Here is a 24,316-nt window from a genome sequence, read left to right on the forward strand (position 1 = left end):
TGCATTTCACCACATTTTGTTTTAATAATTATAACGATTTAATAATTTTTGATCCAAAACCGAAGGGAGCATATCAAATTAAATCCATCTTCGCAAGGGACTGTATATTATCATAGCCTAGGGTACGGTACTGTTACACACTGCTGTGCGGTATTTGAGAGTTGATGCTGTAATGAAATGGATTCGTTTATTAATGCGGGGGGTTCCACGATGTCATTTCTAGTTATCTTTCGCTACTTTTTTATTTTTAAGAACTTTTGTACGAAGATTGATATTGTACGTATTGGAAGTATATTTTCCGGAGTAAACAACAGCCGATTAATGATATAAATAAATCTGTACTATTCTTATTATATATGTAGTTTATAATCCCGTATTTATGTAGCCCCTATCTTACATTATTATTGTCTGAAGTTCCAAACAGGTGGGGACTTGTTGATAGTTAAAAACTTTTCATTGTGAACTTTTAAACTTAAAGTATTATAAAGTAATTATGTGTGTAAAAACTCGTGTTTTTCCACGTGTAATATATATAGAAGTTTTACATAAGGGGAGCGAATTTCGGGGTGTTCAGCTCTGCTTACACGTATCTTAACCCTATCACACGGACCAACGAACATGCGGTTTGCTCGCGACATTAGCTATTGTGTCAGCTTATATGCAAATGATCAACAAATAAAGGTTGTTCACAGGCATGCACAGCTATAGCTACAGGCGTACATACAGTACTCGCGACATATGTGTGTATTCCGTGTCTTAGTTCCCTTTAGCTGCCGGTTCGGATTTTCGTGATTTTTATTCACTGGTTCCTGATTTTTCCGCGCCTGGCTTGCCTTTAATACATAACACCAGACGACCGCTACTTTTCATAAACGACGCTTGGAAATTTCCCAAACGTTACTACATCCAAACCTGAGATTTTCATGTGCCTCGAATCCAACATTGAGAACAGGCCTATGAATACGGTTTTCTATATTTTTGTTCAAATTAATGCTGCACAAGTAAATGCAATTTGTTATTATTAGAAACATCATTGGAGTTGTTTTTAGTTCTTATTATGCCTTTATATCAATCTGAAACGTTAAACAGTAATCCTACACTAGTTACGTTGTCACCATTTACTTAGTTTGATTGGCCTAAGCTTAAATTTTCTAATTGAGCTTGAATGGAGTTAATAATAGTAACGAACAAGGAAGTTAAACACTAAGTTCGGCATATTTTTTATTTGTTCATAAACGGAATTATATTGAACATAAGCTCAAAATAACGTCGGAGTGTAAGAATTAGGTATTAAAATTAACATTTTGGTAAAGATTGAAGATGGATGATTTGTTTGAGATACTTTTTGAGATGGAAAAGTTTGGGTAACTATTCTTGGCGCTTTTCGGGCCATTAACATACATAGGATACATACAAGCCTTTGTTACATGCATGAGAAGAGTTGCATTAAGTACAATGTACCAATTTTGGAGGAAGATAGGCTATTTCATTACTAGGGTTGTGCGGGATCCCGGTAGTCAAGTGAATACCGGTATCCCGATCCCGGCTTTGACTAATCCCGATCACAGTGCAATGTGTAACTACTACCGGTATTGGGAAAACAACCGGTTATTACATTCGTTTTGGTATCATTCCCGGGAATCCCGGACTGTCCCCGGACATAATAAAAAATATCTACGTGTTACTATTTGAATTAGAGAAAAGAAAACACGTTTACTTCTGGTTTCTGTGTTCTTAGTTTGAATAATATCTTATCAATTTACGCACTGGCCTATAGACATATTAACGAATCAACTTTTCACGTAGTAATTTGGACCTAGGCTACACCAAATATCGAACGTTAGTTATGCTCAGCATGTTACGAGACCTCAAAGTTATTCAGAAATTTTCGTTATTTATTCTCCCTGCAAATGATGATTGTGAAGGTTCCCATGTACAAAATCTCACCATTATGCATTTCACCACATTTTGTTTTAATAATTATAACGATTTAATAATTTTTGATCCAAAACCGAAGGGAGCATATCAAATTAAATCCATCTTCACAAGGGACTGTATATTATCATAGCCTAGGGTACGGTACTGTTACACACTGCTGTGCGGTATTTGAGAGTTGATGCTGTAATGAAATGGATTCGTTTATTAATGCGGGGGGTTCCACGATGTCATTTCTAGTTATCTTTCGCTACTTTTTTATTTTTAAGAACTTTTGTACGAAGATTGATATTGTACGTATTGAAAGTATATTTTCTGGAGTAAACAACAGCCGATTAATGATATAAATAAATCTGTACTATTCTTATTATATATGTAGTTTATAATCCCGTATTTATGTAGCCCCTATCTTACATTATTATTGTCTGAAGTTCCAAACAGGTGGGGACTTGTTGATAGTTAAAAACTTTTCATTGTGAACTTTTAAACTTAAAGTATTATAAAGTAATTATGTGTGTAAAAACTCGTGTTTTTCCACGTGTAATATATATAGAAGTTTTACATAAGGGGAGCGAATTTCGGGGTGTTCAGCTCTGCTTACACGTATCTTAACCCTATCACACGGACCAACGAACATGCGGTTTGCTCGCGACATTAGCTATTGTGTCAGCTTATATGCAAATGATCAACAAATAAAGGTTGTTCACAGGCATGCACAGCTATAGCTACAGGCGTACATACAGTACTCGCGACATATGTGTGTATTCCGTGTCTTAGTTCCCTTTAGCTGCCGGTTCGGATTTTCGTGATTTTTATTCACTGGTTCCTGATTTTTCCGCGCCTGGCTTGCCTTTAATACATAACACCAGACGACCGCTACTTTTCATAAACGACGCTTGGAAATTTCCCAAACGTTACTACATCCAAACCTGAGATTTTCATGTGCCTCGAATCCAACATTGAGAACAGGCCTATGAATACGGTTTTCTATATTTTTGTTCAAATTAATGCTGCACAAGTAAATGCAATTTGTTATTATTAGAAACATCATTGGAATTGTTTTTAGTTCTTATTATGCCTTTATATCAATCTGAAACGTTAAACAGTAATCCTACACTAGTTACGTTGTCACCATTTACTTAGTTTGATTGGCCTAAGCTTAAATTTTCTAATTGAGCTTGAATGGAGTTAATAATAGTAACGAACAAGGAAGTTAAACACTAAGTTCGGCATATTTTTTATTTGTTCATAAACGGAATTATATTGAACATAAGCTCAAAATAACGTCGGAGTGTAAGAATTAGGTATTAAAATTAACATTTTGGTAAAGATTGAAGATGGATGATTTGTTTGAGATACTTTTTGAGATGGAAAAGTTTGGGTAACTATTCTTGGCGCTTTTCGGGCCATTAACATACATAGGATACATACAAGCCATTGTTACATGCATGAGAAGAGTTGCATTAAGTACAATGTACCAATTTTGGAGGAAGATAGGCTATTTCATTACTAGGGTTGTGCGGGATCCCGGTAGTCAAGTGAATACCGGTATCCCGATCCCGGCTTTGACTAATCCCGATCACAGTGCAATGTGTAACTTCTACCGGTATTGGGAAAACAACCGGTTATTACATTCGTTTTGGTATCATTCCCGGGAATCCCGGACTGTCCCCGGACATAATAAAAAATATCTACGTGTTACTATTTGAATTAGAGAAAAGAAAACACGTTTATTTCTGGTTTCTGTGTTCTTAGTTTGAATAATATCTTATCAATTTACGCACTGGCCTATAGACATATTAACGAATCAACTTTTCACGTAGTAATTTGGACCTAGGCTACACCAAATATCGAACGTTAGTTATGCTCAGCATGTTACGAGACCTCAAAGTTATTCAGAAATTTTCGTTATTTATTCTCCCTGCAAATGATGATTGTGAAGGTTCCCATGTACAAAATCTCACCATTATGCATTTCACCACATTTTGTTTTAATAATTATAACGATTTAATAATTTTTGATCCAAAACCGAAGGGAGCATATCAAATTAAATCCATCTTCGCAAGGGACTGTATATTATCATAGCCTAGGGTACGGTACTGTTACACACTGCTGTGCGGCACTTGAGAGTTGATGCTGTAATGAAATGGATTCGTTTATTAATGCGGGGGGTTCCACGATGTCATTTCTAGTTATCTTTCGCTACTTTTTTATTTTTAAGAACTTTTGTACGAAGATTGATATTGTACGTATTGAAAGTATATTTTCTGGAGTAAACAACAGCCGATTAATGATATAAATAAATCTGTACTATTCTTATTATATATGTAGTTTATAATCCCGTATTTATGTAGCCCCTATCTTACATTATTATTGTCTGAAGTTCCAAACAGGTGGGGACTTGTTGATAGTTAAAAACTTTTCATTGTGAACTTTTAAACTTAAAGTATTAGTAGTAAGTCATGTCCTGTCTTTCCGACATGCTTAGTGATTCCCGTTAAATTAAATTGAATTTAGGTAAAAATTCATGCAAACTAAACCATCGGCCGATCCTAATTCTAAGCCTATACATCGAAAGTTACGCCGTATACACCTCGCAAGAAAACCACGATAACCTTGAATGAAAAAACAATATTTTGCACTTGAAGATCTGTCTTCCCCCAAAATGCAATGATAAGGTCTAGACCCAGTACTTCTTGATACATTGAGTTTCCAATTACTAGTCAAAAACATTTTCTGGAAAAAAAAAAACGTACGATATTTTTCACAAAAATTGATGATTAGATAAATGCTTCCTCACAATCAACGAGCCGCCCCGAAATTCGCTCCCCTTACGTAAAACTTCTATATATATTACTCGTGGAAAAACACGAGTTTTTACACACATAATTCCCATTGACATTGGTCACGGAACATAAGTAGGTCATCGACGTTCGAACTTCGATCTGAAGGGAAAAAACGGGCGGCTATCGTTCTTCTTTTCATGCGCTTATACTATAGTATAGTTTGGAATATGTGGCAACCTTTACGTGATTTCAGAAATGGCTCCTGTTCTTGGAAAAATGACTCCCAGTCATTATTCATTTTCTTATATTAATGTTCTTATTATTATTGTATATTATTATATTTTTCATTTCACTATTGGTTATGATACTTCAGGTCCTCGGGAGAAGTTAGCTTTACGCTAACCGAGTTAAATAAATATACGGAGATTTGATCACGGGTGCCAATTTGTATCTACGGATGCCCTTAAAATAACATTCAATGCTAACAGCATCCTCCTATTCTTATGAGGCGAATAGCACATAATATCAATTGGATGGTCGGTGGGAGGTACCTTAGATTATGAAATTGTGTTGCGGGCGCTGAGCGAGTGTATGGAGGGCCCGAATGCCCGACATTTTTTATTTTTTATTTATTCGCATTTTTATCCAGGGTTGCTTATTCAGCAAAAGCTGGTTTCCAATAAGGCCCTGCTTTTTACATTCAACGTTATACATAAAAAGTAAAACATAGCAATACAAAAACAATTAAATGTACAGATACAAAACAATTAAAGCTGTAAAGTGGAGACAACTACAAAAAAAAAAAATGGAAATAAAAGAATTATCAAAAATTGGGCTTGCAAATAATAACTGGAAAGTTTTGGAAACCAACACTATGCTAGTTATTTCAACATGCGCGTTGAAACTTTCAATACCCAAGAGCTGATATAATGTAATAGCTGAACAAAGTTAGGAAGCAATATAAAAAAAATATATATTGTAAAAAACAGCAAATAAGATTCATAATGCAAAAGTTATTGTAATCACTCTTTGGTGAAAGGATTGGTGTGCCTACGACATGAAATTGAAACACAGTAGAAGACTTTCAGTTAATCTCAAATAGTTTTCCATCCAGTTCACATGCATCATGGACTCGCAATAACATAGAGAATATAATTTTGCCCTTCAGCTATGTATTTGCCAGGCATAAAGCTGACACATCAACCGTGTGTTTAACTGCCTTTATATAAGCAATGTAGCAACTTTTCTCTCATCCTAAATCTGTGTTATAGAAACATAGTTACAACTTCTTAAGATATTTGAGGTCTTGACATGTACAAAGGTGAGTTTTAAATACAAGTCTTCCACTCAACACAGTACATATTAAGAAGTCAATAGACTCAATACCATTTCAGCTATACACTCTATACTGTCTTGATTGCTCATTGAAGTGCATATAATCCTTATGTCCTGTGAAACTTTGGTTTAATTAAATTAGTTCGCATAAGCGATCTTGTGGTCATTCTGATCTTGCAAAACCTGCTCAACCATGTGTGGTATAGCCAGATAAGCAGCCACTATGCAACAATTCAAGTGGAAATTTTGCACCTTCGGTGTAAGGGGACTGTTTCCCTAATGTGAGGCTTCCCTTAATTGTTCCAAGAATTATTAAAAGAAAATTGCCATGTATAATCATTATGCACTGGCAAATATCTTGTTTGGTTTTACTATATTATAGATTCCTAAACCATGTAGGGACTAGATTGTTTGTTTCAATTCAGGATAGCTGATTTACAATTCAGTGTTATTTGTGGAAACCTTCTATATTACAGAGAGTGATTACAAGGTAATTTAACATATATGGTACAGTAGACATCATCTCAGGTTCATTCAGTCCTAAGTGTCGGTATGGATTTTCCACTGCGGTTCTTCACATTGATTGCTGTACTGGTCCATACTTCAGTGACTCAGAGAACAGTAACGACACCAACAGTAGTCAATGCATGTAAGTGTACCTCTTTATTCATATTGTCATGATGTTTATTAAAATTATTTGTAAGTCACAATTAAATGAAGAAAAAGATAAGAGATAAAATTTCACACTAATTTTGACCTTGAGTCATTCAAATTAGCCTCCCTTAGGCTAAATTAACCCATTGCTGAAAAAGCCCCTGAAGGCGTGAAGAATTTTGTTGATCTAGAAGAGCCTTTTGGTAATGAAAATGTACCAAAATATTCTTTTTGTTTTTGTAAGTAAGCAGTGCCAAAATTTTTCATTTTAGCAGAAGCATTTGTTGAAAATACAAACAATAATGTGCCATGCATGTTCTTGATAAATTGTTAAAACTGTAGTTAAAAATTTATTCAATTTGTTGAGAACCATTCCAATACTGGAATTTGGTAATGAGAAATGCACAGAGGATCCATTTATAACTTTTGCTGGAAAGTAGTTAATTGTTTGCGTAAAATGTTGGCTCCCTCATGAGAGATTGCATTGCAATTATTAAAAACAGAATCTGATCAAACTTTGTATTTTTTCCATTTCATTTCCAAACACATTAACTACAGAGCAATGGCCCAGAGTAAAGTTTGCTTACAAATTTATGATGTTTACGCATAAAAACACGGTGGCTAATGAATCTTGTTATTCTGTAGGGCATTAAAAAATGAGGAACTTTATTTGCAATTACATGGTCATTACTTTGTCTAGCAATTGTCCAGTCATCCTACTACTCTTACTTTCTAGTCCATTTTGTTAAACTGTTTATTCCTAACTGTGTTTGTTTGCTTTGTAAAGGCTGGTTCTCACAGTGAAAGCTGCAGTGAAAGTGTGCATATATATCCTATCTTGATTATCAATGCCAACAAATTTGGGAAATTTGCACCCAATTTATTATTATATTCATTTTTCTTCATTTAATGGATCTGTTTCAAGTCCAGAATGAACATGAATAGCATGTGCCTGCTTTTGTCCTTCCTTTCCTTCATTTCTCCCACTTTTGATCTCCCTTTTCTACTTTTTCATTTGTTACATTTGTCCATTTTTTCCCTTTTGTAGTTATAAAAGTACAAAAGTTTTGCTCTAAGAAATATACTGTAAGGCATAATCCCGTATATTTATGTCAAATTTACAATTTTATTTATGTTTCATTTAATGTTAGTCTGTGAGCCAGCCGGCCTATCTGGTCCAAAAGTCAGATGTAACACAACAGGTCTGTGCATCCCATTGGCAGCTATATGTGATTACCATGACAACTGCGGTGATGGGGAGGATGAATTGCAGTGTCCCGGTAAGTACAGACATATTCAGTTTACATTGATTTCAGTGAAGGTTCTTTATAGTGACAGAAATATTATTAAATATTGATAAAATAAGTACAAAATTATTGTTGACCACTTTACATTTTGTATGGTATATATGCAAATAACTCAAAGCAATGTATGCTTTATTGTTTCTGTACATGACTGCATTTATCTTGCATGGTCTATTAAGGAGGTCATTTTTAGCTTATTTTTTTTTTCAGAACAAATGCTTGTATACTATTACTAATTGCTATAATTTCCTATTGAAAAATATGTATGCAGTGGTTGCTATTATTATTGTATGTTCAATACTGTTCATGTAGGCTGTTGTAGTGTAATATTATGGATTATATTTAATTGATGCTATAACGTTCCTTGAAGTTCCTTAGCTACTATGGATTTTTGGTCTCTGTCTTAATGAGTACAAGAACCCTATGTTTTTCTGTGAAGTTCAATTCGATCAAAGTCTGAAAAATTGAAAATGAATCACAAAGCCAACTTAGACAACAAGCCCAAGTTGGGCGAGATCCATATTTAACAATTCCCTCTACCTGTCACTATACACGGAGTTCTATTGTGTAATATAATAGTGTGTAATATGTTGAATTCAAAGGGATATACTTTAGAAAAGTACATTAGTATTCAGTTTTGAGCTTGTACACAGTCCAAAAGTTAATTAGTACTCCCATGGTACTTGATGAGGACAAATAAATAATGCTTACTGCTGGAAAGTCAATACCCATAAAACTGCGATTTCGAGCTCTACTTGTGAACATGCTTGAAGATAGAGTCATATTCCAGTACAACCAGACAGTGCATGAGGGAAACTAAATTTATATGATAGTAATATGAGCAGAACATGTATTCTATATAAATGTATATACAAATATAAAGATAGATAAATATATCTATACGTATATTTATTGATACACATGTATATAGATATAGATATATATATCTATCTTTATATTTCTATATATACCATTAAATCCTGCCTTTGGTCGACATCTGTTAAAAGTTAACATTTGGTGGACAAAAGTTGTATATATATATCTGTAAAAACACGTGTAATTGAGTAAATGAATGCCAATTGGCACACTTCTACGGAACCCCTTTGCCATTCCTTCATCTGTCTTTTTTACTACATAGTCCGTTAGAGAATTACACTTTTTGGGCCTTGATTGATGTCCCCTTAGCGTATTTTATATAAATTGTGTATGATAGGGGGTCTTTGTATATTAAGTCATTTCTAAGGGACGGTATATGTCTACTTAAAACCCTCGTTTTGAGTGGACAAAGTTATATCTTCATAAAACTAATGGAAAAGCTATTATTGTAGAGATTTGACTAATTCTAACCAAGATCTGGACATTAAGGGTTAATCATTGACCCTTTGATTGAATACCTTCTGTTGGACTACTACCAACCGAAATTAAATCACCTCACCACAAATGATGTGCAAATGATGTGCTGAAAGTGCATTTAATAGTTTTTATATATAACATGAATTTGTTAGAATGACAGTAATGTTGCAAATTTATAAATGGACATAGCTGAAAATAAATATAGCAATTAGTAACTAATATAAATTTATGCTGTATTTTTAAAGGACTTAATTCACACTTGTCCAGGATCGTTTTGGAGGAAGGTATGGTGAACTTGGTCCTTCCTTGAATTTCAAGGGATGAGGCCACTATATGTTGGACCCATTTTTTAAAAGGATAGTAGAATGTCTGAGACGTAAGATGTTAGGGGAAATAATTTCACTCGTGAGGTCTGGAGCAGCGACCTTTGTAACTCCTCCTCATCCCTCTGTGAATAATGTACAAAATGGTTTTAAGCAGACTGTTAGCCAATAAAATCATCTGAAATTATATCTTAGCCTGCTAAGGCAGAAATTTTCCAAAAGAAACTTGTAGTGTCTCCTGTGCACTCAGTTCCGCAAAAAAAGTTCTTTCACTAGTAAGTGGTTTATAATTAGTGAAAAATAGTCTTCATACGTTGCTTGTTATCAAAATGACAACCACAATAACATGATGTTTGATTAATTTTAGGGAAGGGAATGTGTTTTGGTATTTTCTTTTTATATATTCCTAAAGTTTCAAACTTCAGTCTGTGAATAGTGACCAGTCGTAACTGCGATGGTGATGGTTTGGGCCTAACTGAGATAACAGGGAAATTGCACATATTGTTGATAATGGATTCCACACTTTATTCAACATAAACAGAACTTCACTGCCATCATTCTAAGACCATCTAGACGAAGGATAGGCTTTGAATGCAATGAGCTTGGTTGATGGTATCGATTGCAGAAATATTGAGCAATATTCCGCATGTCAATTTTCTCCTAAGTCGTAAATGGAGAGTGGATTTTTCGATGTGGCAAGAATTTCCCAAAGTGGCAGGTTGACTCATTGAAATTTTTTCCGAGGATTGCTATGCACAATATTGGGCTCATGAAACGATACTATGTTATAAATACCATACACACACAAAACACAAGAAACCAAACATTAAAGTAGGTCCTGTCTTTTGCAAACAAAATTATATTGCTTCCTCTAAGAAAAAAACAAGCATACCATGCAAAAGTAAAACAAGGAAGGCAGACAGACCATGCAAACAACCTTTCTTATTTTGTTGAAACAACAAAACAACAGTCATAATAAGAAATTCAAGGCAGTTGAAGTTTGAAATACCTACAGAATACCTCCACTTTTTCTTAAGTCAAAAACATGAGTGTGAATTACATCTTGATCTCAGTGAGCTTGAATCGAGGGAGAAATATATTTTTTAGTTAAGTTGACTAGCCTAATTAAGAGCTCTCTGATGGTGAGGAATGGCAACAAGTAGCTGTTATCATTTCTACTATTTCCAGTTTTTGACTTATGACATACACACAGCCTCCCCCCCCCCCCCCCCCCGACAAGTAAATTGCAATGTATCCAAGTTTTTACATGTTTTTCTTTTCACAAAAGTGTAAAAATTGTGCACCAAGTGGCTCCATGGGGGTTTTCATGTTTGAAAAATCTCCAGGCTCTGAGGGGAAATGTACCATCCTCAGAACCCCCTTACACTACGTACACGAGACATGCTGCGTTAACACGCGGAGGTACACATTCAAACATTCCCAAAGGAAATCATGCGTATGCCCATAGAGAAGATTGTTCCAATCTCATTATAGCATTCAATCTTGATAAGGAAGATTAAAAGTCTCTTTGAGGAACTATGCCATCAGGATATCAGTACAAGAAATCTAACAACATTGGCAGCCGAACATATTGGGGGCAATGCCGAATATATTGGATGCAATACAAGGTTTTGAAGCAGTCTACTTATTCTGGCTGGAGTTCCTTCTAGAGTGCTGTTTTGGCTCACCCCTGTGATGTCAGAGTCTAAGACAACACTGATAAAATGGAAATATATCCCTTATATATCCCTTAGTGCCAAGTAACTTTGCACTCATGACCTGTTGCCTAGAGTAGCTGACATTAAGACCCAGCATGAACTGTCACTTTCCAGAGACCAGAAATGAAAATATTTATATTATGAAACTCAAAACATAACTTTTCTTTTAAGTTGGCTTGTTCAATATTAAAACAATTACAAGGCAGTGAAAGTTAATTTTTAAATAACCATACTGAAACCTACCAAATTAATTTATATAATCCCAATTGATAACAGAGAATTAATATTGCCTCTTGTGCAAGACCAGGAATGAAAATGCTTAAAATATGCAGCTCCAGATATAAGTTTAAAAAAAATTTGTTTTTTCTACAACATAACTTCTGGAAGTACCATCAGCAGTTTGGTTTAACATTTTGGCGGTGTGAAATACAATGATAGAGAAACAAACTTAACCTTCTTGAAAGTGAGTTAGAAACTTGACAACACAAATTGGGGATGTTTATGACCACTTTGCATTAAAATGTGCATTGTAAGTTATATATTACAGCCTGTCTTTTATATGGTTTGGACATAACCCCCTGTAGAAATTATGCTAATTTCATGTCAAGAGTATGGACTACATATCTGTGTTGCATTAAGTTTTATTAATGTTTGTGTCAACTGCTTCACTAGTGTATGATACAACTACTCTAAAATACAATTGCTATTAATAGCTTTGCAATGAAAATATACCTATCAAACTTTTCTGTGAAACACAAAAAACATGAAGTAATCTTAATGACCCAATTTGAAATCACTATCTTATACGTCATTGAACTTCAACATGTGGTTAATGGTTGAAGACCACATGCTTAACAGGCGGGAGTTAGACGCAAAGTTGATAGCGCACTCCGGAACAAGGAAAAGTATTTCCAATGTGTGATCAGTACCTATGAGTGGTCGCAAATATTGCTCAAACAATACGTGGACACGAAAAGCCCACGAAGTGGCTCAATTTTTAAAATGGAATTTGCCTTGTCCAACATACGTAGACAGCATAATGCCATTGGTTTTTTTTTTTTAATAGTAAATACATTAAAATGCCAAAACTTCCACTAACTTAAAACTGATATGTTCTGGTAATGATCAAACCTGCAAGGTTTTAGGGGGCTTCACCTCTTAATTCCCATCAGCTTTAGATCATTCACATTCTTTGCCCTCTTTTCCCATATTACAACTAAAATAGGATGTTAAATGGCAGTCCTATAGGAGCAGAAATGGGTGCAATTGACAATGACATGCCTGCCTTATAATTCTCTGGTCATATTAATATCCAAAAGAATAGGCTCAATATAAAATCTAGTGTTCATTTTTGATCGTCGAACACATGGAAGTGGTTTCAAAAGAGCTTTTGTTGGCTTCCTACTACTTTGGATTCACGAAGGTCAACTATTAAAGTTTGTTGTATGTTCTTGTGGAGACCTTGCAAGTGTTTGCCATCAAACACAATCCCATAAAAATACTATATAGTCTACTTTTATTTGAAATTTAGGCACAAAGGCATTCCTTGAAGAAATTCCACTCAAAATTGATCAAGACAAGTGCAAAGTTCAATAATGCAGCCATGAAATAAAAAATCTTTAAGATAGCTAGGTTACAGACAAAACTTTGTGGTACATATGTATGTAAGTATGTATGTATGTATTTCCTCCTGCAAGCAGGAATATGAATAAAAAATAAATAAATGTATAATGTATAATTTTTCTCAGCTGGTTCATCAGTTTATATATATTTGTATTAAGGTTTATGAGGAACGATAAATATATAGAGTGAAAAACGTACCTGACATGCCTATGATAACACTGCTCACCATTTTGTATTTATTGAAAAAATTTACATTCAACATTTAACATTCAACATTTATGAGCTGCCCACAAAAGTGGCCAAAGGGTATAGCCATATTTATGTATGGGCTACTGAAGAATCTATACTCATGCAATACCTTACTTGATTGCTGATCATGTGAACCCATAACTAGTTTGACTCAAATTGTTGGCAATATGTACAATATGGTAAAGTGCGGATGCCTCAAAGTTTGGAACTCAAACATACAGGCCTGAAATAATCTGCAATTTATATAGTATTTCCTCCATGCTTAGAAGAAAGTTGTATTGTAAACAAAACATACATTTATTATCAAAAGGTCTGGGTTATAGATCATGCACATCTTTGCAGATCAGGAAATCCTGTGTGCACTTCTGACAGTAACCGGAAACTTCCTTCACAGAAAAAGTGAAGAACAACTCTCTAGTATAGCCCGGAATGATGAGAAAGGCAACTTTGTTGTAGTGATATCATCTTTTCATTGTCATAGATGTTACTTCCTTCATTGCAAACCTTAATAATGACGAGCTAAGCTTTAAAAATTATGTATCTCTTAATACTGCAGTTTATAATCAGCCTTGAAAGTTAATTGTCAGGACAAAACTTTGAAGAGATATTTTGCGGAAGTCAGTGATCTTAGACAGTGGGGGAGCTAGGGGTATTGGTCAGGGGGACGAGAATGGTCTGCAGGGGCGCTTCCGACACTATCTAAGCAGAGCGCCACCACAGGTTGGGGCGTAGGGTACAGAAATTTTTTGAGTAAAGATACTCCCTTGATCGCCGGAAATGACCCTTCCGGGCCTGGCTAATTTGCAGATAAACGAAGAATAAATAGGTGTCATCGCCAAATTACACCAACAAAATGTAACAAATGTCAATAGGAAGATGAGAGTGCAATAAAAAAGTCAATAACCGCAAATAAGTAAAAAGTGGTAAAGAGCTGAAAGGGGCACCAGCAGTCCATTTGAGTCCGTCAAGGGGAGGGGGCATCCGCCCCCCCTGACTGTATGGACGCTCCGCCACTGATCTTAGAGAATTATTGACCATCCATTGCCTATTCATCATCCAAATAATCATCTACAATTCATTAACATGCAGTTGAAAGAAGACCGAAATGAGAAATAAAATCATTAATAAAATAAAATAAATAAGCACTTTTAAAGGAACTAATATGCATTGTGTAGAATTATAGCAGCATACTTCAATAGTTATATAAGTTTTATTTATTGACTGTATCCATCCTTCATATCTGTCATGGTGTTTTTCACTATACAGAAGCACCTAGGATTACCTTCCTGTCCCAGAATGCATCAGTGATTGTGTAGAATTATAGCAGCATACTTTAAGAGAACTATATAAGTTTTATTTATTGACTGTATCCATCCTTCATATCTATCATGGTGTTTTTCACTATATACAGAAGCGCCTAGGATTACCTTCCTGTCCCAGAATGCATCAGTGACCCCTGGATTTCCTTATGTAGTCATTTGTGTGGCTGAAGGGTATCCCACACCGAATATCACCTGGCTGGAAGACAGCAGCTCGGAATCAATTCCGCAGCAATTTCTCGCTGCCGGAGCATCGTTCATAGAGATACAACTTTCAAGTTCAGAAACATTTAAACGGTGAGTTATTGAGAAAAATAAAAGCTGTGATGTGTCACGTACATCTGATACTGGAGCAGTTGTTTCTCATGAGTTTGATATGCTAACAGCTTAGCTAGGCAAATGATTGTCTTTCTGGTTACATAATTCACCTATGGGTCTAGATTTGGTTGATGTGCTAAAAGGCAGGCATGCACGTTGAACATACTGGGATCCCGCTCCATGTTTTTGCTCGAATTGGGCAAACATACGTTTAATGTTGCTGAAGGTAACATGTGAGTATATACCATATTTAGTGTGATCTTATCCCTCAAAATCTCAAATTAAAAATATTAGGATGTAGCTATGACAAATGGTCTGTTTATCAACAAACTGTGTCATTTTGTTAGAAAATAGTCCAGATCCCTGAAATGCAAAGATATGTTTCTTGTTTATTGCAAGTTTTGATAGGATTGGATTTGTGTATGGTGTAGCGGGCTCCAGCCAAGAAATAACATAGACATCAGATTTGGTTACGGGTTGGTATATTTCTCTAGAAAACCGTCAAAACTGAGAAGAAGAAGTAACAACCTTTAAATTTACAATGTAAGTGATTCGTGTGATTGGTAAACTTACTATACTGATTTAACCTGAAAACCTCAATACATGCAACACAATAAATCATATATATGCAATCAAACTCAAGGACATGTGCAATTAAGGAGTAGGCTAGTTCAATTACAATACAAACGAATAAGATTAAGGTGTTACCACTAAGATTCACTCACACTTGAACCTATACAACATAATATGTAGGCTACGGGACATGACAGTGCGTAAGCACACACAGTAAACAATATGAATATACTTCCACGATAATAAGCTTAGGCCTTAATATATTGGCACACTGAAATCACAGAGAAAGATAGCCTTACACACTGTACTATACATATTAACATGACTAGGAATGCAATACTACGGAGAGCAAGTACACAATTTAGGCCCAAGAAATAATACGAGGAGCCACAGTAAGACGATAATCAAACATTTCTGATCTTAAAGGTTACAATTAATAATATGTTGCAATCATACCTTATGTCTTCCTTCAGGGACTGAACCCACTAAATTTAATGAATGAAATGGTATTGACCATTCGTATACTGTATATATCGTTTTATCGTTAGTAGCTGTAGCAGTAGCATCAGCGTGGTAAACTACATAGCAACAACAAGATAAGTTTATTTGTGTTGGAAAGGAAACAGTGGAACGCCGATAGGGCAGAAAATAGTACATTAATCAACAAACAACTCTAGGGATGGCGACTGTTACACTCCCACCAAATTACTTATTAAAACAATCACACTTACAATGGCAGTAACAAGTTGACCTACAACTTGAGAAAGGAATTTAAACTCAGTCGCCAGGTTAAATACAATATTACAACTTTAGAGTACATACAATGTCCCAACAAGATTTATGGTGACTTAAACAAATAACAAGAACTGGTATGCAAATTAAACCAGAACTCCTACAGAAGTAAGTCAAAAACTAGAAATAATACAATCTTACTAACTCTACCATGAGAACACCCTTTAAGTACAAAATATGTCAATGACAACAACAAACCTTCATACATTATGTCTCATGAGCCAGAGAGAGATCTCTCTCATGTTCCACAAGGAGAACAAGTTTTTGAATAGGACGTTCCAATATGGACAATTTTTTCCTAGGTTGTCCCTTTGAATTTAAATCTCTGGACCCAACCTTAACCCAAGCTCTCCTCACTAGACCATCTTCACTGGCAGTAGTTGATACTATAACACCAAAGGGCCACTTCATGCGTGGAGTGTCATGATCCTTGACAAGGACAACGTCACCGACTCTCAGGTTTCTCCTTGAAAGACTCCATTTTCCTCTCTCTTGCAAGGTTTGGAGGTATTCGCTCTTCCATCGAGACCAAAACTGTTCTGAGAGGAACTGAACTCTACGCCATCTTCTTCTAGCATACAGGTCTTCCTTTACAAAATGTCCTGGAGGTGGCAGGGCAACGGTGGGCTTCATGGTAATCAGATGATTTGGTGTCAGAGGCGGTTCAGCAGAGGGATCTGTCATATTTGCTGGTGTTAATGGTCGGCCATTAATGATTGCCATTGCTTCATACAAAAAACATTTCAGAGAAGCATCATCTAAGCGTCCAGGGTACAAGGCTATGGTAGCGTTGAATACGTTCCGGACTGATCTGATCTGGCGCTCCCATACACCTCCAGCATGACTTGAATAAGGAGCATTGAATACAAAATTACACTGCTTCTGAGTCAGGTAGGCTGTCATTTGGTTAACATCTAACTCTTTCAAGGCAGCTCTCAACTCATTGTCGGCTCCAATAAAGTTGCTTCCATGATCACACCTTATCTGTGTTACTGCACCTCTAATGGCAATAAAGCAACGTAGTGCATTAATAAATGCGTCAGTAGACAGATCTTCCACCATTTCAATGTGAACAGCTCTGGAGCAGAGGCAGGTAAATATCAACCCATAGCGCTTGAATTCCTTGCGGTTCTGTTTTGTGATGAAAGGACCAAAGCAGTCCATACCACAGAAGCTAAAGGGAGGGGATGGCTCAACACGATCCTCTGGCAAATCTGCCATCTTCTGCTCTTCTACAGGTCGTCGAAGCTTTCTGCAAAGAACACACTTTCTAGTGAAGGTAGCTACTGTCTTACTTCCACCAAGGATCCAATACCCTTGTCTTCTGATTTCGTTAATTGTCTGACCTCTTCCCTGGTGTTTGGTCAGACTGTGGCAGTGGGCAATGATCAATTCAGTCATGTGTCCATTTTTAGGCAGTACTACAGGATGTTTCTCATTAAGTGAGAGCATGGACTTTCTCAAACGTCCTCCGACTCTGATCATGCCATCTTGAATGAAAGGGTTGAGGGTGAAAAGTTTGCTCGTCGACGAAACATTCCGTTGCATCTTCAGTGCTTGTAATTCTTCCTTGAAGTGTTCTTGCTGAACAATCTTAACCACAGAGACACAAGCTTGATTGATTTCTTCAACTGTAAGAGACACACTGCCAGTCTCTCTACTAGCAAGTCGTCGAATCCTGGCAACAATCCTAGTAAGTCGGCTCCAGTTGGAGTACTTAGATAGTCTCTCCAATATATCACAGGCTCTTGTGGCTTGAACACTCAGAGATTGGGCTCTTACTTCTGGATCTCCCATGATAAGCATTGGTTCTATTGAGCAATCTGTGACAGGATCAGCACTCCAAAGAAACTCTGGACCAGTGAACCAGTTTGATGAGAGCAGTTCTGAGACACAGAGACCACGTGAAGCGTGATCTGCAGGGTTTTCTCTTGTAGAGATGTAGTGCCACTGGTTAGGTTCCGTATGCTCCTTTATAAACTGTACTCTGTTTGACACAAAAACATGGAACCTCTTCGCATCATTATTGATGTAAGCTAATACAACTTGGGAGTCACACCAAAAATATTCACTGTCGATATGCATGTGTAGTTCTTGCTTCAACTTGATGCTGATCTTTACAGCAACTACGGCAGCTGTAAGTTCCAAACGAGGAACTGTTACAACCTTAGTCGGAGAAACTCTTGCCTTTCCAATCACCAGAGAACAGTAGACATGATCTTCTCGAATGAATCTCAGGTAAGAGCACATTCCGTATCCATCAGTGCTCGCATCGGAGAAATGGTGCAGCTCAACTCGGGTGGCAGGCCCAAAGTCAAGGGGTTTGTAGCATCTAGGAATGTTGGTGTTCTCTAAGTTAAGGATATCACTCTTCCACTTCTCCCACCGTGGACGCAATTCATCAGTGACTGGCTCATCCCATGAAGTGCCCTGTTTACACATCCTTTGCAGAATGGCTTTCCCTTCCAGCACAAATGGCGCAATGAATCCCAGAGGATCATAAATGCTCGCAACTACTGACAAGATTCCACGACGGGTGTCAGGGCGTTCTTTCAAACCAATCTGGAATGTGAACGAGTCATCTTCTATGTTCCAATGTATGCCAAGGGTTCTCTCAACAGGAAGCTTATCTCTGCTTAGGTCAATGTCCTGAACGTCTGTCGCACGTTCACTGAGTGGTATATCTTCGATGACAGAGCGGTCGTTTGAAACAAATTTGTGGAGTCGCAGATTTCCCTTAGAGCACAGTTCACAAGCCTCTTTGATGAGTTCCTTGGCTTCTCTGGCATTCTTCACACTGGTGACCCCATCGTCAACATAGAAGTCCTGACGTAAGAATGGGGCAGCCAAGGAAAATTCTTCTTCAAACATTCTTGAAAGATGCTTCATACCAAAATTGGCACATCCAGGTGATGATGTGGCACCGAACAGGTGGACATTCATTCTGTACTCTAGTGGTTCCTTCTTAGTATCGCCTCCCTTGTACCACAAGAATCTCAGGTAATCTCTATCTTCAGGGCTGACGTGAAACCTATGAAACATCTTCTCTACATCACACATCACTGCTACTGGGTGCCTGCGAAACCTACATAACACTCCAAACAAATTGTTGGTGAGATCAGGACCACACAAAAGATGGTCATTTAGTGAAGATCCTCGATATTTTGCTGAACAATCGAACACAACTCTTAACTTGTTAGGCTTCTTTGGATGGTATACACCATGATGAGGAATGTAGTAGACTTCACCGGGTTTCCCTCTGTCAGCAACCTGTACAGCATCACCATCCTCCAGCATTCCTTCAACAAACTTTACATAGTGTTCCTTGTAGTTGGGATCACCATCAAGACGCCTTTTGAGGTGAGACAGTCTGATTGCAGCTAACTTGTAATTGTTTGGCAGGTATGGCCGCGACTTGAAAGGAAGAGGCATCTCAATGTGGCCTTTCTCATTTACTGCAAAACTGCTCTCTAGAATTTGTAAAAACCGTATGTCATCCTGAGAAATGCTGTTACTTTCATGCTTCGAATCATTGAAGTCTGATTCAAACACCTTTAGAATATCCCGAGGAGTAACTGGTGGGGCTTCCTTCAGACTGATGCGATGGCAAAACCCTGTTACCTCTGTTGAATCAACTGGTGCAAGACTTCCTACCACACTCCACCCTAAGTCGGTCTTGACAGCATATGGTTGATCATTCTCACCGGTGATAACTTGGCGTGGAGCAAGGGCAGCAGAACAGTTGTAGCCTATTAACAGCCCTACTTCACAGTCCATTAATGGTGGCATTTCTGATGCAATGGATGCAAGATGATTCCAATTTTTGGCTGTCTCACAAGTGGGAATATGATTCTTGTCTAAAGGGATAAAGTCTGTTGTATACGTAACTGGTAGATCTATGCATTTGCTAGATGTATATCCACGAACTCTGAGACCCTTGGCTCTTTTGCTTACAACTGTGGAGTCCTTGCCTCTCATCGTGGTTAATTCCAGCTTCACTGGATCTGTAGGTACTAACAACTCTTCACAAATGCTTCCATCTATAAAGGTACTGTCACTTTGTGTGTCCAGGAGTGCATAAACCAGCTTCTCTGTTTGAGGACTACTAATGCTAGACACCCACACTGGTAACACATTTGTTGTGCTTGAGTGACCATGATATGTAGTAAGGGCCACAGCAGTATCCGCTTCCTTAGGTTCTCTCTTTACTTCCTGTGTAAATACCCTTTGGATCTTATCATTGTCATGCAAGACGGTGGGATGACGTCCCTTACATTTTTGGCATGAATGACGGGATTTGCACTGCTTGGCAAAGTGGCCGGTACGTAAACAGCTATAACATCTCTTGTGCACCTGGATAAATGAGTTTCTCTCATCTATACTCTTGTCAGCAAACACTGTGCAGGATGATAGGTAGTGCTCTCCGTTGCAAAAGGGGCATGTTTTTGGCTTTTCTACAGGTTTGGCACTGGAGCTGGAATATCCCCCCTTTAAATCATCATTAGGATGTTGAGACCATCTGTTTGGAGACTTTCCAGCATCTGTGACTAGAGCACGTGAAAATTTCCTCTTCTCCACTTGAAATTTACTATCACAGGCTGACTCTGATCTCTTAACTGCCAAAAATGATGCAATTGGGTTGCATACAACTCTTGCTTCCTTCTCAACAAATGATACGAATTGCGTGAATGTAGGATAGTCATGACCCTCATCTAACCCCGCTGTCACTACTCGACTCCAGCGGCTTATCGCCCAGTCAGGAAGCTTTGCTGTCATTTTTTGATTCTCCTTGCAATCGTTAAGAATGCTAAGACCCTTCACATGAGGCATTGCATCACGGCAGCTGTTGAGGAAGTCTGCATATTTCTGCAGTGCAACATTGTCCCTAAGACCAACCTTGGGCCATTTATCCAGTCTGTCACGAAAGGCTTCTTGCACTTTGAAAGGGTGACCATATCTCTTCTCCAATGTCTCCCATGCTCTTTGGTAGTCACTTTCGTTACTTCCATAGAAGCAACCAGCAATAGATTCTCTTGCCTCTCCGGTCACATATTGCTGCAGGTAATAAATCTTTTCTTCTGCACGTGTTCCCTTATTTTCAATGAGCGTCTTGAAACTTCTTTTGAAAGTCACAAATTCAATTGGATTTCCAGAGAAAGCCTTTGGGGTTGGCACGGGTAGACGGCTGCGGTCCATGGCACTTGTCAGAGCCTGTGCCAATGAGGATTCACTAACTGGATTATTTATTGACTCACCACCGAGAGCATGACCAACTGATAACTCCTGATAAGGTTCACCATCATAGTGAGGAACTGGGTTAAAACTAGCAGCCAAGGGATTCAGACGCACAGGTTTATCAAGGCATATGTCTTCTGGGTCCTCAGCAGCTTCTGACAAAACTTCACACTTAGCTTCAGCAATTCTCACAGCTGCATCTGCTTGCATAGCTTCCAACTTCATTTTTTCTTCTTCCAAATTCATTTGCATTTGAAGGAGTTTTGATTTCTGATGTTGCTCCTCCCTTAAGGCCTTTGCAGCAGCTAGTTTCTCAGCTTTCTCTGCATCTGCCTTCGCCTTCATTGATGAAATGGTGGATACTACACTCATTCTAGACTGCACAGATTGGTCACTGATAGACTCGCCAAATACGGACGGGTGAGCACATTTCAATCCTCGTATTTGTTCTCTTTCTTGGTGTGTATCAATCTCTTCAAGCCTACGTTGTGTTAGCACTTCTGTCAGTTCCCTCGAAATGGCACAACAATTGTCGACCTTGGACACAGTGACCTTGTCTGGAACATTAATCCTTCTGAGCTCTTCATAGGAAGTCACTACTGAGTCTTGAAGCTTCTTTATGGTGGATTGGAACTCAAGCAGTTGGTCGAGGGGCTGTATCTTTCTTAGGGCCTTACGAATCTCTGAGGCACGCTGACGCCACTTCTCATATGAGGCCTCTACTCTATAATTACGTTGATGAATTTCTTCATCAAGATTCTGTTGAGCCTTTTCTGTTAGCTTGCGATCTCTAATTCCTCTGCGTACTAAGCTGGCTTCTGAATCATCTTGTGGGTTAGGCTGATTCTCAAGGTGACTCAACTGTGGCTCTAGTTGAGAATCCATAGCCTCTCCCTCAGGCTCATGTTTGTCTTTACCTTGCTCAGACATTGAATTTCACTGATACAACTTCAGCAGATGCCAATCTTAAACTTCGGATAAGTTTTGACTGTAGCGGGCTCCAGCCAAGAAATAACATAGACATCAGATTTGGTTACGGGTTGGTATATTTCTCTAGAAAACCGTCAAAACTGAGAAGAAGAAGTAACAACCTTTAAATTTACAATGTAAGTGATTCGTGTGATTGGTAAACTTACTATACTGATTTAACCTGAAAACCTCAATACATGCAACACAATAAATCATATATATGCAATCAAACTCAAGGACATGTGCAATTAAGGAGTAGGCTAGTTCAATTACAATACAAACGAATAAGATTAAGGTGTTACCACTAAGATTCACTCACACTTGAACCTATACAACATAATATGTAGGCTACGGGACATGACAGTGCGTAAGCACACACAGTAAACAATATGAATATACTTCCACGATAATAAGCTTAGGCCTTAATATATTGGCACACTGAAATCACAGAGAAAGATAGCCTTACACACTGTACTATACATATTAACATGACTAGGAATGCAATACTACGGAGAGCAAGTACACAATTTAGGCCCAAGAAATAATACGAGGAGCCACAGTAAGACGATAATCAAACATTTCTGATCTTAAAGGTTACAATTAATAATATGTTGCAATCATACCTTATGTCTTCCTTCAGGGACTGAACCCACTAAATTTAATGAATGAAATGGTATTGACCATTCGTATACTGTATATATCGTTTTATCGTTAGTAGCTGTAGCAGTAGCATCAGCGTGGTAAACTACATAGCAACAACAAGATAAGTTTATTTGTGTTGGAAAGGAAACAGTGGAACGCCGATAGGGCAGAAAATAGTACATTAATCAACAAACAACTCTAGGGATGGCGACTGTTACATATGGGGAGTAAAATGTAAGCGAAGAATGAGTCAGTTTGTTCATCAGCAGATATTAATACAAAGTCGGTTTCGGAAAAAAAGGAAGGAAAATATCTAAATTACAAAACATTGCATATTCATGACCTTTGATCTATAGTTCTCATATATGTGATATTGATGAAATATTTTGTAATTGAATTCAAGTAAATGTGTAAATATTTGAAACCTCAGCATTACAGATTCCTTCACACTGCCATTCTGCATCTTCTCATCCTCCTTCCTACATCAATTGCATATTGTACAGATACTCTTTTATAAGGATTTTCTGAACAATAACTGCTGTCATATTTTATTTTAGGTTTTTACATACCTGTATACAGTACCATGAATACAGTGTCTATGTCAGTTAACAACCTTCTCTTTTTTTAAATTCTCATCTTTCTGAAGGGTTACATGCAGGGCATCCCAAGGAAGTTTATTTCAAGAGAAAACAGTACAAGTGAGCCTCATAGGTTAGTATCAATGAACTGTTTCAGGATTCCAGTCAGATGGAGAAAGGTCAAAGGTTATACAAACTGGATCACATGTCTTTTCTACAAATCTATTATATACTTGCAACATACCTTCATATACCATGTAACAACACAAAAGCAAAAAGAGAGAATTCACCTCTTTAATTTATAATATCTGAAAGCGAACAAAAAATTACTTTCATGTTAATGCAAACATGTAGCCAAAACAATTTCAATTTAAAAAAGAGAAATAATGGAGATGGCCAGATAAATATATGCCATTATTAAGAGCTGGTCTTTTCTTTCTGTATTTATTAGGTTGTGATTTTGTGTCAACCTGCAACATTGCAGTCAGTCATATATTACTCAAATATTCAATAACCTTCAAATTTTTCACTAAGATATGATATTAATCTCATATTTCCACACCCTTCAATGTAAATAAGAGATTTATATGGTTACACAAACATTTTGATA

At 37.2% G+C, this 24,316-nt stretch overlaps 2 protein-coding genes across 5 annotated transcripts in view; one reads left to right on the forward strand and one right to left on the reverse strand.

The window, feature by feature from the left end:
• Nucleotides 1-310: 310 nt before the first annotated feature.
• LOC139959023 (uncharacterized) overlaps nucleotides 311-24,316 on the forward strand; it is a 71,602-nt gene continuing 47,596 nt past the window's right edge. For 2 of the 3 annotated variants that reach the window (XM_071956535.1, XM_071956537.1), the window contains exons 1-5: nucleotides 311-2,953; nucleotides 6,533-6,705; nucleotides 7,862-7,990; nucleotides 14,692-14,896; nucleotides 23,775-23,839. In XM_071956535.1, coding sequence (XP_071812636.1) covers nucleotides 6,609-6,705; nucleotides 7,862-7,990; nucleotides 14,692-14,896; nucleotides 23,775-23,839 — 496 coding nt within the window. In that variant the 5' untranslated portion in view covers nucleotides 311-2,953; nucleotides 6,533-6,608. The remainder of the gene's footprint in view (nucleotides 2,954-6,532; nucleotides 6,706-7,861; nucleotides 7,991-14,691; nucleotides 14,897-23,774; nucleotides 23,840-24,316) is intronic. The other variant, XM_071956536.1, reaches the window with a different exon arrangement.
• LOC139959019 (uncharacterized) lies at nucleotides 14,903-23,762 on the reverse strand. 2 transcript variants are annotated; one of them, XR_011789945.1, is made up of 2 exons: nucleotides 15,947-23,762; nucleotides 14,903-15,424 (listed from the first exon to the last, which is right to left on the reverse strand). XR_011789945.1 is itself a non-coding variant. In XM_071956525.1 (2 exons), exon 2 carries the CDS (start codon nucleotides 22,445-22,447, stop codon nucleotides 16,490-16,492), a length of 5,958 nt encoding a protein of 1,985 aa, XP_071812626.1. In that variant the 5' UTR covers nucleotides 22,448-22,587; nucleotides 23,110-23,762; the 3' UTR covers nucleotides 14,903-16,489. The 2 variants fall into 2 exon arrangements, 1 of the variants encoding a protein (XP_071812626.1); XM_071956525.1 differs by having other exon boundaries at nucleotides 14,903-22,587; nucleotides 23,110-23,762.

Source organism: Apostichopus japonicus, chromosome 18, assembly GCF_037975245.1.
Source record: "Apostichopus japonicus isolate 1M-3 chromosome 18, ASM3797524v1, whole genome shotgun sequence".
Classification (NCBI taxonomy): Eukaryota; Metazoa; Echinodermata; class Holothuroidea; order Aspidochirotida; family Stichopodidae; genus Apostichopus; species Apostichopus japonicus.